Source organism: Camelus dromedarius, chromosome 8 (genome assembly GCF_036321535.1).
Source record: "Camelus dromedarius isolate mCamDro1 chromosome 8, mCamDro1.pat, whole genome shotgun sequence".
NCBI lineage: Eukaryota > Metazoa > Chordata > Mammalia > Artiodactyla > Camelidae > Camelus > Camelus dromedarius.
Window position 1 is genome coordinate 52,248,757 of NC_087443.1, and position 17,330 is coordinate 52,266,086.

Below are 17,330 nucleotides of genomic sequence, written 5' to 3' on the forward strand. Positions count from 1 at the left end.
CAAAATGTAAGTTCAAGTCTTCGCTATCCTATCCTGCAGTGTCCACGTACACCAGGTATCAACTTCTAAACCATACTTACCATATGGGTTACTAATTAAACCTCTCAATATGTGACATGTTATCAAAGTAATCACTTGAGAATTTCTAAGTCCATGTCTTAAATTTCTCATTAAAACTGAGAAAGATCATTCAAAATTTGTAATCTGAAAAGATTTTTCTGGAAACGAACCTACGTAAAGAATCCCTGCATCACTGCGCTATCACTGGTTGGAGAGAGTAAGCACGCACGCGCGCACATCAGCTGATGTCCACGCGCCCTCACACCTGCGGCCCAACAGCATTCCACTGAGAGTCGTTAATTACCACCTTACTTTTATTTCAGTAGCACGTTGCCAAATGGCTCACTAACTGCCCCCACCCAAAGCAAGAAAATCAAGCAAAGTTCTAAGGATTCTAATCACATGACAGAGTATTTTACATTTTACACAGACCGGTCTGTCCAAATCACATCTGAAAATGCCTCCTACAAGCACTCAAATAAATAGCTGGCATATGTTCTCAATAAACCATCTTCTTTGAACCACTATGTCAAAGTCTCATGAGGTCTCTTCAAACTTTACATAAATACTTAACTTTTACATTATTCAGGACAGCCAATGCTTGCTAATCCTACAGATCTGAACCCCCGATACAGGTAAGAGATTATATCGAGGGAAGAGAGGGGGAACAAAACGGGTACCGTTGTGCTCAGGGCCCTTCATCAGCTCTCCCCATCTCCTCCCGAGCAACAAGGCTCCCCTTGTGCGGGAAGGAGGGTTCCTTCATGGAAGAAACTTATGGAAAAGAACTGACCTGAGAATTTGGGAAGAACTCCAGCAACAGGGAGAACTGCCCACTCCCCTCACCTGTCCAGACCTCTCAAATGCAGTTTCCTCTCCTAGGCTGGACTTGGAAAAACCTCAGGGAACAGTAAAACAGATGAAGCCTCGAGGGGAAAGAAAGACTAGGAGGGAATGCACCACACACTCCTTATACCTTATACCTGACTCCTTCATGCTCAAAGAGCGACCCTGTAGGGAGTGGGAGGGCGGCACTGGGTCTCTCAAGACATAACTGCTTCTTGGTGCGGTCTTTTCCACCCACCCCTGGTCCCGCCCACTCCCACAACCAGGTTTCATCCCAGGCCAATTAAATTACAGGCGCTGGCGTGGTCACAGGTGTTTTCTATTTTGGTTCCCATTTTGATTGCAGAACCAGGATTAAGAATCACCGCTAACTCAAAAAGGAAGAAACGGAGGTGGAGGGGTAGAAGAGGGAAGGGTCAGAAACTAGCATTTGTTAGGTATTTCTTGCCAGGTTTGGAAATCGAGCATTGCACATTTAACCTTACTGTTGGTAAAAAGGATTAATGTGTCCATTTGGAGTAAAAAACACAGGTAATTTCCCCAAGGACACATAACAACTGAGTGATGGATCCAGGAGTTAAACTCAGATCTGTTTGGTCCCCACAAACTGCATTATTTCCATTATATTAAGCCGGGGAGGGGGAAACAAAAACAAAAACAAAGACAAAAACTCTAGTCAGATAACAAAGGTATGTGTGTGTGGAGGGTAACAAAGAAAAGGTGAAGTTTCACATGCTTAACTTTACCTCCAGGTGATCTACATACCAAGTCTTCAGTCAAATCTCAGATTCCCAGTCTGCAGATACTAGAGGCTTCAGTGGAAGCGTGGTTAAAATTCCTGCCACTAACAAGGGAAACTACATTCTGAAAGTAAAACTGATCATTTCTGGAAGTGCACTAATTCTTCACAATCAGTAACACATTATTTAGCTAACTGTTGCTACAGAAAACCTGAGTGATCTTTCCTGGAAAACCCAAAAGAAAAGAAATCACACTGGATTTCTGCTGGCTGGCAGAATATCCTGTGTGTCCGAGTCATAGATGGCTATTTGCTGGCTGTATGACATCAGCAAGTTCTTTTACCTTTTTTAGAAATGAAGACACTGCCATGTTTCAAACAAGAACTCAATAAAGATGAAAGGATGACCCTGACTCTCAACTTTTCTATCAAAGTGCCCCTAAAGCAGAGGGCAACGGATCACGGAGCATTCTTACAACTTGCTGAAATCTAGAAAACCCTCTGAAGTCTCTAGTTTTATCTTAAAAACTGCATTTCAGTTTTATACACTGCTCTAGCACATAGCCATATTTTGTTTGGATAAGGGAATAATTCTGGGGTAAAACTGGTGCTCAAGGCAAGTCCTGACCACGTCCTGGCAAACCGTTTGAAGCATTACAAAGGCCCAGAGATCTGTGAAAGCACTCTGTAAACTGTTAACTGCAACATCCATATATGTTATTACCATCTTCCAAAAGGAAAAGTTAAAAATATCTTTAGGAAGGAACTAAGGTGGACTAGACAGTCTCTAAGGCTGTTACACTGTGCTTCTCACAGTCTCTCTCAGATACCTCCTCCCTCTTCCAGTCTCCCAGACTGAGTACCTACTCCATGGGCTGGGCACTGCCCTTGAAGCCAATGAACAGCTGTGAATAAAAGCTAGTCTCTGCCTTCTGAAGTATACGTATTAAAGAGAAACACCAACATTAAACACTTAATTACAAGTGTGGTGAGTGCTATAAAAGAGAGTTCCAGGTTCTACTGCTTACACAAGTGGAGAAAGCAAATAGGGAAGTCCACAGGGAAAAGCAGGTAACTTTTTAGTTTGCTACATCTTCATTATTAGGTTGGAAGCACCTGATTCCAACTCCTGGCACTTCAGACGTATTCACACACACAAGGTACTTCTCCCAAAGTCCAGTAAAGCCAGCCAAGAATATTTCAGACTTTACTTACTTATAATATTCAATGTCAGGCCATGTAGACCAGGTTTATCACTCTATTTTTCAGCAAAAGAGAATTTATTAAGCATTTAAAACATAAACAAGGTGACAAGTAATATTAGAAAAATGATTTTCCCAGAGATGCTGAATTTGTGTTTGTATTAACCTAGCATAAAAATAATGCAACCACTGTTAACAATTAAGTTATCACCCTCAACCTAAAGGCAGAAGGTTCTGATCCTGGCTCCATCATGTCACCCTAGCCAATTCACAGTCTCTTGAACCTCAGCTTCCCCATCTGTAAAATGAAAAGGTCAAAACAAAACAACAATGCCCTGAGGTTCCCTACCATGTTCATGTACAGCATCTCTACAAAACACTTTGGAACTTGAGTGAATTTATAGATCATGACATCTCTTTCTGATTACCATTTTCCATTTTTTAATTAGTCATCATTTAGAATATATTCACACCACAATTGTATACTAATTTTACTTCTAAATCTGTTCAGATAGAAACAGGGATCTTGTCTTCTAGAAGTTCAGAATACTCAAACACAATGTCTTCAATCTGAGAATCTCAGAATAACGCCTTCACTATCTTACTATTCTGCTAAAATAAAATAAAATAAATTATTTACTTATATCCACTCATGGTGAGCTGAAATACAATGCACTCTTCAATTTTTGGAAAATTCCATTTGGAATTCTAGCAAGCCTGGCTCTATTCCCATTCTGGCATAAAAGCATCATGTGTTCAGCTCCCTCTCTGCCACTTCCTCTCAGCTTAGCCTCTCCCGGAGGAGTTCACCCTCCGCAGAGAATGCGAGGGCAGGGAAGAGGCGGCTCAGAGGCCACGCGGGAGTCTGCCCAACACACAGTTCATAGCAAAACCCTTTCACGTTTCTTCTGATTCAACAAATGCTCCGGCAGTTCTCAATTCAGACAGAAATATAAGCAGAGTCTTCCAAAATATTTTGCAGGCATTAATAAGAGGGGAAAAGTGGAAGACAGCATAATCTAAAGCTTCAAGTTCCTTCATGTATCAGCTGTATGTAAGGTATTAACAGCCAGGGACCTCAGAGTTTCTTAAGCAGGTGAACGTCTTTTTGGGTTTTGTTTTTTTAAAGATATTAAAGTTTTAAGTCTTCAAATATCCAAAATTTTATTCTAGGACTCCTCAACTTATCAGTGTCTTTAAAAGTTTGATAAGGAAGGGTGACAGCAAACAATCACCTCTCCATGTCAGAGGGAAAGTGGAACTTCAAATTTCGTATTTGCCTCTTATAACTTGGAACAGACTCTGGTTACAAGCTGAGAGATATCAAGAAACAAATGGCATTAATTTAAATAAAACAACCCTTATTACAGTACACGCAATCATAAGAGCAGTTCACCTGAACATTAATTATCTACTAGGCAGACACTATGCTAAGCTTTACAAGATTTATATATAGCCACTTTGGTGATCAATATCTCCATTTTACAGGTGAAGAAACCAGAGGCAGAGGAGTTAAGAATGTGGCCCCAAGGTCATATAGATTGTGGAAGGTGGAGCCAGATCCGCCAGATTCTAGACAACACTTTTCATGGCTATGCTAATTCAGTGCTCCAACTTTAGGTGTCATAAGTCTACTTGGAAGACATCTCCTTGAAGCTGAGTGATACTATCCCTTAAGCACCCTACTCCCTCTGTTTCTAATTCTGTACTCATCAAGCAACTTTCTGACAGTCCACTGTTTTTCTAAGCCCATTCTCCACTTGCAGAAAAGAGCTGACCAGTCAAAAGGAATAAAATGGATATACTTGGCAGTGATTCTCTTAGAGTAAATTATAAGACCAGGCATTCTGGTCTTGAACATTAATTTGATCATAAATTTGGTTCATTATACTAATGCTAGAGGCACCAATATCCTTTTCTGAGGATCATCATTATAAAGGGAGAAGCACCAAGTCAGACATCAATCCTGTACAAGCCCACACCTGCTAAACTCAACTCTATACCTAGAGTATAATCATACACACACACACACACACACACATACACAATCCACAACCAAAGAAGCAAAAACCACCAGCTACTGTTAGTGTTTGAAAAAATCTGGTTGATGGAAATACTACAGATATAGCTGGAAATACTCTCAGTAGCTTCCTTCCTTCTCCAGTGGGAAAAATAAAAACACATTATGCAAATTTCTAGTGTTTCTGGTGGAAGGGTAAAGAAGATAAAAAGAGAGAATTATTAAAAAGTTAAGAAAAAAACACATTAACAGTTTACATGGAAGGGGCACACTGTCTCAGAACTAACTTTATTCTGGAAATCCTGGACAAGTGGCAGATCTTACTGATGGGTCGGGATTTCTTCCCATCGCTCCTTCTGTAATCTACAACACTTGAGGACTAATATTTTGAGAAAAGCCAAAATTTAGATGTGTCTCTTAGTTTCCTCCTCAAAGTTCTAGCTAGTTCTAACTAGATTCATGGTCTTGAATAGGGAAAATTAGTAGATTCTTTGGCTTTACACAAATCTTGCAAGTCCTTCCACACCCTTAACGTCTACAAGTTTATTGTTTTCTATAGTTGATATGCTACCCTCTTCTCCCAAGTTTCATTTTCTAGCTTCTAGATGACATCAGCAGTGGTGATTCTCAGAGGAAAGTATAGCTGGAAGACATGCACTAGGAATACCAAAAATGGGAAACTGGCCCATTCAAAGCTGGGCAGCAGTACTCAGAAGTGAGAATGCTCACCAGACATCTCTGTCTGTCTCATCAAGTCAGGAGAACTGAGCACACGGTGTCTCCAGGAGAGATTTGGGTTTTGGTGAGATCAAGGAAGTAAAAGAAGAATGGGAGGGGTTTTGAAGACAGTGAATGGCAGCATTATTAACAAGAGTTAGGAAGCATAGATTTTGCATAGCAGAAAGGGGGAAGAAAAAAGGAACTACAACCGATTCACATTTCCTTTTTTTAAAAAAATTTAACCATTGGCTCAATTCTTTTTCATTTTCTTAATTGTCTGAAAATACAGTTCAACTTCAACCCAGCCCCTTTCAATAATCGCAAATTCTGTATTAATAAAGGTTTAGTCATTTGTGACCCCATCTATAAGAAGGTTCAGGGCAAGTAACAAGGACAGAACAGGCACAGGACATTAGCTGTTGGCCTGACAAATGGCAGGCATAAAAGGGAAGACAAAAAATGTACAGGTGTGTTAGTGCACGTGTTACACACATAAGTCACCAGATGGGCTGGGTCCAACTATACAAAAGGCAAAAAAAAGCTTTATCACAGCAAATTTGTCAAAACCTGTAGATCTCACAAATATCTCCCAAGGAGGATAGTTTGTTTATTCTGATTATTTCAAGTTGAAGTTAACTTTGGAAAAGAACTGGCAGTAAATAATGCAAATGTCAAACTTTTTTTGTTTTTAGTTCTTTGAAGAGCCAACAAAGCAGTACCCACAGAGTTATTTGGAGACAGATGTGCTCTGGTATCTGCCATAAAGTTGCAAATATGCATAATTCATCAACATCTGATACAGATATTGACAAAATAACCCCTTTGGTACTTTTAAAAAAATTACAGAATTGCAGAATCTTCATTCTGAAAGCAATCATTAAGATGACCTAATTCAATCCCCTTCTCTTGCAGATGAGTAAATTTCAAGGTTCAAAGGAGGATTTCAGCAACATGCACACAGTGGGAAAAACATAAATGAAATCTCTTATTTAAAAGCAGAGACTTAGAGAATCAAAACCTTTTAAAAAGAAAATCGTTGCTTCATTTTTTACACAGGAAATCAAATTATATCCTCTCCTTGAAGAAGAGGACTCACACCATGTCAAATTCAGTCTTTTCTAAAATACATATTCATTCCTTCAGGCAGACACACTATCATACTGTTCTTTTCTTTTGCATTCACCTCTAAATCTCATCACCTGACTGTTCTCAGTAAGTTTCACAAAATTGCTGTAGCTCAACAAGTTAAGTGTGTTTATTAATCCTCACCCCAAAATATCTACTTTTAGAAAAAAAAATTAGAGGTAGCAGAATCTGAACGTAAAGTGACCTTTCTTCTAGAAATTAGAAAATAGAGGTGGATAGTCGGGAGAGCTTCCAAAAGAGAGGATTCTAGCTATTTAGAAAATATGCCATGGAGTGAATGAGGTTTATCAAGCTTGAGGATTATCAAGCAATGCCAGTGGTTCTCAACAGTGCTTGCTGGAAGGTAGACTACATGTCAGAACCAAAAAAAAAACAAAAAACAAAACATAGAACATACATATTTTAGAGATAACCTAAAATATGCCCTAAGGAACTCCAATGGCATATCAACTTCCTTACTTAAGCAAGAGGAAAAATGGGTAATACTACAAACAACCCTAGGTTTACCCGGTACGTCTTCCATGTGTAACGGAGTCAGCTTGTATCTTAGGGAGGGTGAGAGGAGACAAGCTGCTATCACTCATTTGATAGAGGAGAAAACTTAAATCCTGAGGAATTCAAGGGCTTGCAGGGTCCTTTAGACAACAGACAATTTCTGTTTAGAGACTGTTCTTCTCTGCAAAGCTATTTGGTCCACAGACGCTAGGAAGGAGAACTGATGCCAGCCAGATATTTCTTCCAGTATTATTTAATACAATGGCTTTCTACTTAATAAGGTTTCAATGCTCCAGAACTCAACCCAACAATTATACTGACAAAACCATCTCTAAGCAGCGGAGCTACTGACACTATTCCTACGCAAACTCCACTAACGGGAGACCCCTGATGTCCAGTTTGAAGCACTGCTGGCTATCTACCACAATGAGAGAATTCTGAATTACAAGTAAATACGTTGATTTACTCATTCACATTCTCTATCCCACTCCCTTTCTCCCTTTGCCTCCCTACTTCCTTCCCTGATCACCGTGGTACGCAGCAGGGGATAGCAAAGTTCTCTGCAAAGGGCCAGACAATAAACAGTTTAGGCTTTGGAGGGCTCTGCACAAAAGCAGCCATCGACAATCCAAAAGTGAATGGGTATGGCTGTGTTTCAAAAAAACTATTTACAAAAAAGGCAGCGGGCCAGTTACAGCTCACAGGGCTGTAGTTTGTCAACCCCTGGTATTGAGCATCAGTTCTCAAACTTTAGCCTGTATCAGAATCACCTACAGGATTTGGTGACACACAGATTTCTGGGCCGCATCCTCAGAGTTTCTGATTCAGCAGCTCTGTAGGGGGAGCCTGAGATTTTGTATTTTTAGTAAGTTCCCAAACGAGGCTGATGCTGCTGATCCAGGGACCAAATTTGAGAACATACTTTGAAAAACCACCGGTGTAGAATAATGGTCTAAACTACACTCAGTGGAAGGTTGAAATGAAATGAACAACTGAGAAAGTGCAAATTACATGGTGTAGACTCGACTGTTAGCTAATTTTATAGAATATTTCATATGAAGACTTACTGTTAAGTGCCATAATATTATCTGTTCCTGGATGATGGAAATTTATTCCCATGCGTCCTAAAAAATAAAGCAATTTTATTTTAAGCACAAAGAAAAGAATGCTTCATATAATCATAAATACATTGTACAATATAAACATCACAAAAAACCCAAAGCAGATTAATCTATAACAATGCTATCAAAGGCCATAGCAGTTACAACAGTTTTTAAATCAAGTCATAATACATACACGTGAAAAATCTTAAAACAAAGCCAAAGTCTCAATAACAACAAATAAATAAAGCAAAACAAAACGAAAAAGAAGCTTCCAGTATAATAGTAGGAAATTTTAATGCATTTCCCGCATTCCGATTTAAACATGCCAACTCCCTGGATTAAGCATTTTATTTAAACAATTTATGCTGCCCTTCAAATTCAAGCAGCAAAACAATGAATTCAAAGAAGTATATAAATTTTAAGCTTAGAGGGAATTAAAAGATAAAGGTTTCTTAGTGGCTCAAAAATGCAACAGAATGATCAGAATAGTGACCAGAAGAAAGATGTAAGATTTATACAGCAGATAGAGTGGGTAACAATGACTGGCCTAAAAATTTAGGGTTCTTATGCTGCTCCTACCTACTACTAACTAGTTATATGACCTTGGGCATAACGCTTGTCTCCAGACCTTTGTCCTTACAGTAACAGGGGGCTGGCTGCCTGTTTTCGTATGCCGAGCTAAGAATCATTTTTACCTTTTTAAAAGGTTGTAAAAACAAACACAAAAATTAAAAAAACAAAGAATAAGGTGCAACAGAGACCATATGGCTCACAGGTCTAAAATATTTACTCTCTGGCCCTTTACAGACAATGTTTGCCATCCTCTGTTCTATAAGATGACAAGTTCAAATGAGATGTTTCAACTAACAGTCTCCGGGTTTAAGAGTGGAAGATATATTAATTATTTGGGGAAAGTAGGTGGATGTATCAAAAGAAAAATGAAACAGAGAGAGTCTCATATGGAAAAAAATGTACTTAGTTTTCTTGACCAATTCCTTCAACAAAATAGTTTCTGGAACAATGCTTTTGTATAAAGATGATATATATATATTTTTTCATGTTCAAATATGTTGATGGTTATCATGAAATTCTCAGGACAATGTTAATTTTATGTCACAATTTTTAAATAAATAAATGTCAACAGTATTTCTGGGAAGAGTGATAGAGTAAGGTGGAGATAAGGAAGAAGTGATTGAATATTAGAACAAATATAGTGTTATGTAATTGCAAAAGGTCAGTCACCATCTGGTATTAAACCCTGTTACAGGGTGCTGAAGGCAAACAGCATTATCAAGCTCCTTTGGCCCCAAAGAGAAGATATCAGAGTGAACAAAGCAGAGCATTTGCTTCTAATGAAAAGGAGGGATCATCAATTTCTAGTAAAATGAATTTTTTGCCTAGACAAGGCCTCCCTAATTTCTTAAAGACCCTCAGGTCACAGTAATTTGTGAAAGGTCATTTCATATTAAGGGATAGGGAAAAGACAAAACTCCCATAAGCATAATGTTACTTGTATTGATGGATATGTGTGTGGGGCAGGGGGAGTTGAGAGAGAATAGAAAAATCATCAGTAACTGATGGATTCTGATGAAACTGTTCTAGTTTACCATGGCGCATCATAGGACTTCCAGTAAAAATTATTTTTAGTCTTTATTATGTTAAACTTACTTAATTAGGTACATCTATCTCTAGTTGTGTAGAGACTATTTTGCTAGCATTTACATTACAGAAAATTCTTTTTGAATATATTTTATTATTTTCTATGGAAAAATCATATTACTAAAGAATCATCTCTTAAATAATGGAATTGCCTGCTTTATTTTTTATAGATTTTGCAGATCTTTTCATATTTACTAGAAGTTAATTATTAGGAGTTTCAAAAATTACCCACTGATAGAAGATACACTTAACAATGTCTATATATATAACTGCTTTATGTATGATTTTTCCAGCTCCTAAGTCATTTCAGAATCCCTAAAAATTAATGTACACCATATGCAATCTCTTACCACACCATGTTAGTCAGAACCTATTACAGGAAATATCGTCACCAGAAGAACAGTGGGGAGAATTTACATTCTGGTTTTGGTTAGCTATATCAATGTTCTCTCTTTCATTATTTTCAGATAATCAAGATCCTGTATGGATTGATTATCACTAAATACTAACATCCAAGAGAACTAGGTGTGAATTACTCATTGTACTCTGAAGTATTCAAACTTAACAGTAAATAACCAGTCACTGGAAAGTCTGTCTAAAAACCGAACGAGTTCAAAATCACTGCCCATCAGAATTTAAGGAAATGGCACAAAGAGAGGGTTTCTACAATCCTTGACCCAGGAATATTCAGATGTGGGTGTGATTTCTAAAAGCTCGGGATATTCCCTAAATATTCTCAGAATAATTAAGAGTTATCAGCAAAACCAAGCAAGCCCAAATTGAGCTCATTCAACTTCTTTTATTTCCTCTGTTACAATCATTTATGGTAAAGAACTACATAGTTTACAATCACTATATCAAATAACAGTTTTTATGTTTCTGGGACTACTTATGTTCCCTCACTTTAAGGGGTGTCCCTCTCCATAGTCCTCCAGATGCCGGCTCCCTTTTGTACTCTTTCCATGAGGTTTTGAGACTTTTCAACCTGAAAAGATGAAACTGAAAGGAAGCTTGGAAGTTTTCTAATTATCCTCCTCTATCCCACACTGATTACTTTCAATTCAGTTTTTCTAAAGATACAGCAAAACAGGATCCTTAGGCAATGTTTTGCAGATGAAGGCATGACTACTTGCTGAAAGGTAGAAAAACTTTTTCCTGGTATCCTTCCTAATTCTGTTGGCTTCTTTGACTTAAACAGACCTCAGGATCAAAATCATCAACCAAAGACTTTATAAGAAACTCTCCGTCAATGTCAGACTCATCAGAACCAATTACTTAAATGTAATCTAATTTTTTACCAACTAAGTGCAAATTACTTTTAATAAAACCACATACGGTTCTTTAAGATACTTTCTTTACCTCTTCAAAAATTAATGTTTAGATGATAAAATGCAATATACTTATATTCATTGGAGAAAAATTAGACAATATAGAAAAATGAAGAAAACAAGATCACCAAAGACAAGTTTGGTTAACATTTTGATTTATAGTCTTCCAGTTTAGGGAGTAGAGATGTATAAAGGTTTCTTTATAATTTTTTTTAATTTAATATATTGTGTGCCTTAAGTTTTATACAGTTATCATGGGATTTTGGAGGAGAGGGAAAATATACAACAGCAAAAGAAAAACTGATTCCAAATTCAGATGAGGCCAATTCTGTTTTCTTCCTTTTGTCCAACAAATACTGCTGTTTAATCAGCTGTGAAAATAGAATCAAGTGTGTGACATCCGGTGATTTTTGTTAATGCAGTCTGGTGCTGCCAGCGTGACATTTTGTCACCTGTCCACAGTCTGCTATTTTTAAATTGTTCTTGTCAGCTAGCTATCTTTTAAGTATAGAGTAAAATATAAGGTTTCGAAAACTGGAAGGCATACTTCGTTTTACTGAGTTAAATGATGCTGTGGAAACCTGAGACTGTGTCCCACTTTCCCCACTGCACAGGCCTGATAGAAAGGGCCGGGGGAGGTTGGGCTGAGACTGGAGAATAGGGTTACCTATGGCTATTCAGACTATAAAAATCATAGTCTCATAAGCTCAATTCACATTCATGTTAAAAAAAACTGCCTCTACTGTTATTCAAAGTTTCAGACTAAACCCATACTTCTATATGTCCAAAATAAAAACCGGAATTCTTATTAATTCATAATTAATAATGAAAGTCACCTCTTCACTTCTGCAATACGTTATGAGATAGGGAACAGCTGCTGTATCTTCCTCTAATCATCCCCACACGCTCCAGAAAGTCAAGTCCTCTGGAGACCTCTACATAACAGAATGTGAGCGCTGTGTTCTAGAAAACACTGAGACACAATGCATGTTCTAATGCATTCTGTCTTCCACCAATTTTCTCTATAAAGCTCAAAAGACAGTTCCTCAGAAAAAGTATCTATAAGATACAATAATATGATATGTAAGAATACAATACAATGGTGTTTCAAGTCCCTTTTAAGGAAAATTGATAGAAGTATGGTAGTATCATATTCCAGCTATGTCCAAAAGAACCACGAAGCGAAAGAGGTGGGCTTTGACCTGACGTCAAATCCTAGTTTCTTTGCATACCAGTGGTGAATAATTTTTGATGTGTTATCAATTCCTTTGCGTGTAAGTTTCCTCATTTCAGGCTGTACTCTAGAACAATTAAGTCAGAATTTCCAGGGGGTAGTACCCAGGATTAAAGTACCCATAATCTTTTTCTTTTAAAACTCTCCGGTGTTTATACTGCTATATTGAAAGGATCACTGGGCAAATTAATTGGAGGTATCTGTAAACAAACAAACAAAAAATCACTCAACTTCTATACACTGTCCTGCCTTTTGTGTAGAAAAAGAACAATTACTTTGTGCTAACTTAGAACCTGTGCCCTGTTTGTGGAATCTGCTAACTTTTATACTAGACAGACTGATATGGGCCAAAGGGAGACAGTACAAAAACAGAACTGGAGCAACAATTCAAGTAAGTAAAGAGACTCTACGTTTTTCTGAATAAACTAAATATAATGAAAGTGCACTTTTTCTAAAACAAGGTGAGCTCAACATTTCACAAAAGGGGCCAATTTTATGGAAGGTGCTACGATACTAAATTTAAAATGTGATGGATAAAGAAAAAATGCCTCTATAACACCAAAGGGGTGGCATTTATTCCTTCTAAGTGTCTGTTATGTAAATCTTTTAAAGCACCATTGTCAGAAGATAGCTGCCATTCTTTCTCAGATTCAGTATACATTTGAAAAGCAAACCCTTCAATACCAGTTCTCAACTGACACCTGCTCTTTTCATTTTTCAAATTTCAGTTCCATGAATAGTGAAGGAAGAGGAAATTCAAATACATAAAAATGTTTCATCAGGTACTACCCTCAAATGGTCACCAAGCCTACTCTTCTGTTCTAACAGGGAGACCACATGGGATGAGAAAAAGGTGACTCGTTCCATCTTGCCAAGACGTCTGCTGCACTGTGTTAGCCCAGCCGGGAGGCAGGACCTTGCTTCCAGTATCACCTACACTGCCCAGTGCACTGTGGTTGCTATTTCCCTCTTCATCTCTCTCATCACTTTGTCTTCTTTGAGGGTAAGAATAATCAAATCTAATGTGCCGGGGTTTTCAGAGGGGTTCCCCATAGACTAGGTGAACCTTTACATTAGTAGCAAGTCAGGGGACAGCTGTAAGGAGGGTAAAAGGATGAACCTTTTCCCTGCCTCTAATCCTAACTCTCCCGATCCCAGAAATCCCCTTGATCCTCGTGGTTATGAGAGGAGTTGGCTTTCCCTACAGTCCACTAGAAAAGAGGGCAGAGGACAATTCTCCCTACCCAGGCCTCACTCACACCTCTACTGATGCAAGGATTTCTGTACTTAGGAAAGAAATAAGGGATGGGGGAGAGGGGGAGGGTATACTCAGTGGTAGAGTGCGTGTTTAGGATGCATGAGGTCCTCGGTTCAATCCACAGTACCTCTGTTAAAATAAATAAGTAAATTTTTTAAAAACCTAATTTCCATCCCCACCCCCAAAAAAAGAACTCCAATAGGAAAAAAAAAGGACAGAAGGGATAGTTTTCATTAGTTCATCACTCTTCTTAAAACCCTCTTTCTCATTTCCTAAAGGCATCCTCTCAAATGAACAGTCAGAAAAGTCATGCACAAGGTACAGTAAGAGACAATAGGTAATTATTAAAATATTATTCTGCTACAACTGAGAACTGTAGTTTGAGATCTAAGAAGCCAAAAAATTAGTCTTATTTTTATTTAAATAAAGGTTCTGTGATCTGAGCATCACTGTAGAAGACATTCCTCAGGGTTTTGCAAAGAAAACTCAATTTGACTCTTCCTCTACATTCCTTGACACTTTTATCATGGAGGGGAAGAAGGGGATTTTTAAAAATTTTCTACATCTTCCAGGCTGACCTAGTACAGGTAGAAACATGATTGGAAAACTGTTAAAGCTCTTTACTAAAACAGAAGTCTTATTACATCCTGAACTTCCTATTCTGTCATTTCTCACACTAATCCTTTTTCCCCCTGAATCAAGAGGACAGTTGAATAAAGGGATTTCTACTGAATACATTCATAAGATGAAATATTGCTGTGAACGTTATTTTCACCACATTCACTTTAAGTACATCATGAATGTGATATTCTATTACAGTTTCTTTATATTATTCAGATATACAATTTTTGAAAGCCAACATAACTTAGAAGGATTATTTTTCTGTCTCCTTCAGGTGATTTCTGATAATGATGGAATATTTATCCTTTAATAACCACTACCTATATCTAAGACAAATACAAAATTTTGACAGCTTGCATTCAAAAGCTCTCAACAGCTAGCTGCAGTCTGGCCAGAAAGAAGTAAATACTGTAGGGATATAAAGGTTTACTTTATTACCCAGGCCAGACAGTAAGCACACCACTACCAGTGCCAGTGGAAAAATCATAGAAAACTGTTGAGCGGTTTCTAGTGTCAGGGACTTCATCTCTTCTTCACACCCACTCTATGAAGTAGGTGTTTTATTTTAATGATGAAGACACTAAGGCTGTGAAGGGGCTAAACTAATTTATCTAGATCAATAGCCAACTAAAGGCAGAACCAGAATTCAAACCCAGGTTTGAATGACAGCAGAGTCAGAAAGGCTGAGTTGAAATTTCATCTCCTATACAGAGAAAATAAAATGTCTGGAAGAATGTTAATAAAAACGGTAATCTTTGTTATCTCTAGGAAGTCAATCTCAGGTGGTTTTTTCGCTTTCCTTTTTGTCTTTTTATGTACTACTTGAATTTTTTAACAATGAGCAAGAATGCATTTTTTTTCCTAAAGAAAACCGAACTCCGGAGAAAAACACCGAAACAAATAAGAATATAAAAAAAAACCCCAGTGACTCTGTAACTTGAGTTTTGAGGCCCTCAAAATAGTGTACCCATGTTCAAGTGCAAGAAGAGGATACTAAAGGTAGGAGGAAGAGCAGGATGGATAAAGGGAAGTGTTTCTGGACTGACTCCTATAGAAGCCACGTGGTAGGTCCCGGGACTACCACGTTTCTCTTAATGCTCGATTCACCTAGATATTTACATCTTTTGATCCAAAGACCCTCTCTATGAATTTACCTTAAGAAAAAGCTACATGCAAGAACTTGTCCAAGACAACATTACCTACAATGAAGAAAAAGCTGGAAACAACCTAAGAGGCAAAAGTAAAGGTCTATCAATAAATTATGAAGACCAGATAAAAACATAGATGATGCTTATGTGGGAAATTTTAAAAAAGGATACATCATCACAGTATTTCTTTTATTTTTTAATTATCTTTTTATTATTATAATTTTCTCCATTTTTTAAAAAGTCAAAAATTACTTAAAATCTTTCCCTTAAAATGCTAACATCATAATTATGTTTTTAGAAGTAATTAAGGATCGAACATATGATGCCCTATGTAAAAGTTTCCCAGCTGGAAAAGGGAAGCAGGAAGCTCAAACACCCTAACTAACCAGGGGACAATAACATGGCAATGTAATTGACCATGGGAAGTAGTTCATTCGTAGGAAATCAATGTAGGTGGTATGAAGTGGAAAGCTGCAACCACCGTGCAGTTGTAAAAACGTACACGTTAAGTGTCTTCCAACTTATTAGGACACGTTATAAGTACAACGCAGAAGGCTTTTACAGATGAAAACTCACATTTTCCAATGCAGTGGAGAAACGTATGCAGAGGTAGTTGGACATGCAATAAGGATAACACTAAGGATAATGTATTCCTTATTCTACTTGTGGTGGCCCCTTTTGTGAGGTACCACCTCCTTACATTTTGTCAGTGCTACGCTCAACAAGGCGTAATAGCGCGTGCTTAATCAATATTTACAAAATTCTAGAAAACTATTTTACAGACTATAATCTAAGATCCTTCCATAATCTTTTATTGCTAGAAGAATAGAGACCAAGATAAAATAGGTATGCATAAGGAACAATATTTTAGAATAATTAGGAGAGCCTAATAGCTGTTCACAATAGAGAAGGAAGATAAATTCAGCCTTAGAAGATACTAAAGACACACGACTATATGAATATTTTTTTTTACACCATTCTCACGTCTAAGTGAAATCATCATGGACGTAATCTTTACTTAAGGAAGATGTGGTAATGGTGACTAAATTTAACAATGAATAAATCAGAGGTCTTTTTCCTACTTCTGGAGGCCTTAAAATATAGCTTTTCCTAAAATCTTTTATTTTCTTCATAGCCTGTTAACTACTTTCTTTTCACTGGAAATTGAGGAAAGCAGCAGAAAATCATGAGTGTGACAAGAAAATGATGAAACAGATTTCTGGTGTGGCAGAGGAAATGACTATGAGGTGTCCACAGTCAGTCATACCCTCTATATAAGAGCCTGCAGTGAGCCAGAGGGGATCAAATTCCTCACCACTCTAGAGGATATAAGGGTCCATACAAGATGGGCATCCCTGTGGCTAACTCTTCACAGTTTTCAGATAGTTAGGCTCTTAACCCAAGTACAGTGGCTGTTTCCTCTGAAAATTTCTATTACAGTATTTCAAAATATCAGGGGCCCCTAAAAAGTCCTAGAACACATGGAGAGAACTATCTGTAATCATGAATGTGGCATCAGCTTCTGTCCTGAATTTCCATGGACTCTAAAAATAGGAAGTCCTAATATTGCTGACCTTGGGACTTTCTGCCTTATATTTAACCCAAAACCTGTTCTTGTGCTTAGTCTTGGAGAATGCAAAGGGCCACTGCCTGCTCTTAAAAGTCTGTGTAGCGATACTTCCTACACTAGGAAAGCGATTGTATTTTAGTGAAGTGAAATCCTTTCCTATGAAGATTTCTGAAGTAGTCTT

The 17,330-nt window shown here is 37.7% G+C and overlaps 1 protein-coding gene across 8 annotated transcripts in view; it reads right to left on the minus strand.

Moving 5' to 3' along the window:
* The window catches only part of CPEB3 (cytoplasmic polyadenylation element binding protein 3), a 164,394-nt gene that overhangs the window by 87,362 nt on the left and 59,702 nt on the right, over window positions 1–17,330 (minus strand). For all 8 annotated transcript variants that reach the window (XM_064488220.1, XM_031461384.2, XM_064488223.1 and 5 more), the window contains exon 4: window positions 8,296–8,352. In XM_064488220.1, the coding sequence (XP_064344290.1) occupies window positions 8,296–8,352 (57 nt within the window). The remainder of the gene's footprint in view (window positions 1–8,295; window positions 8,353–17,330) is intronic.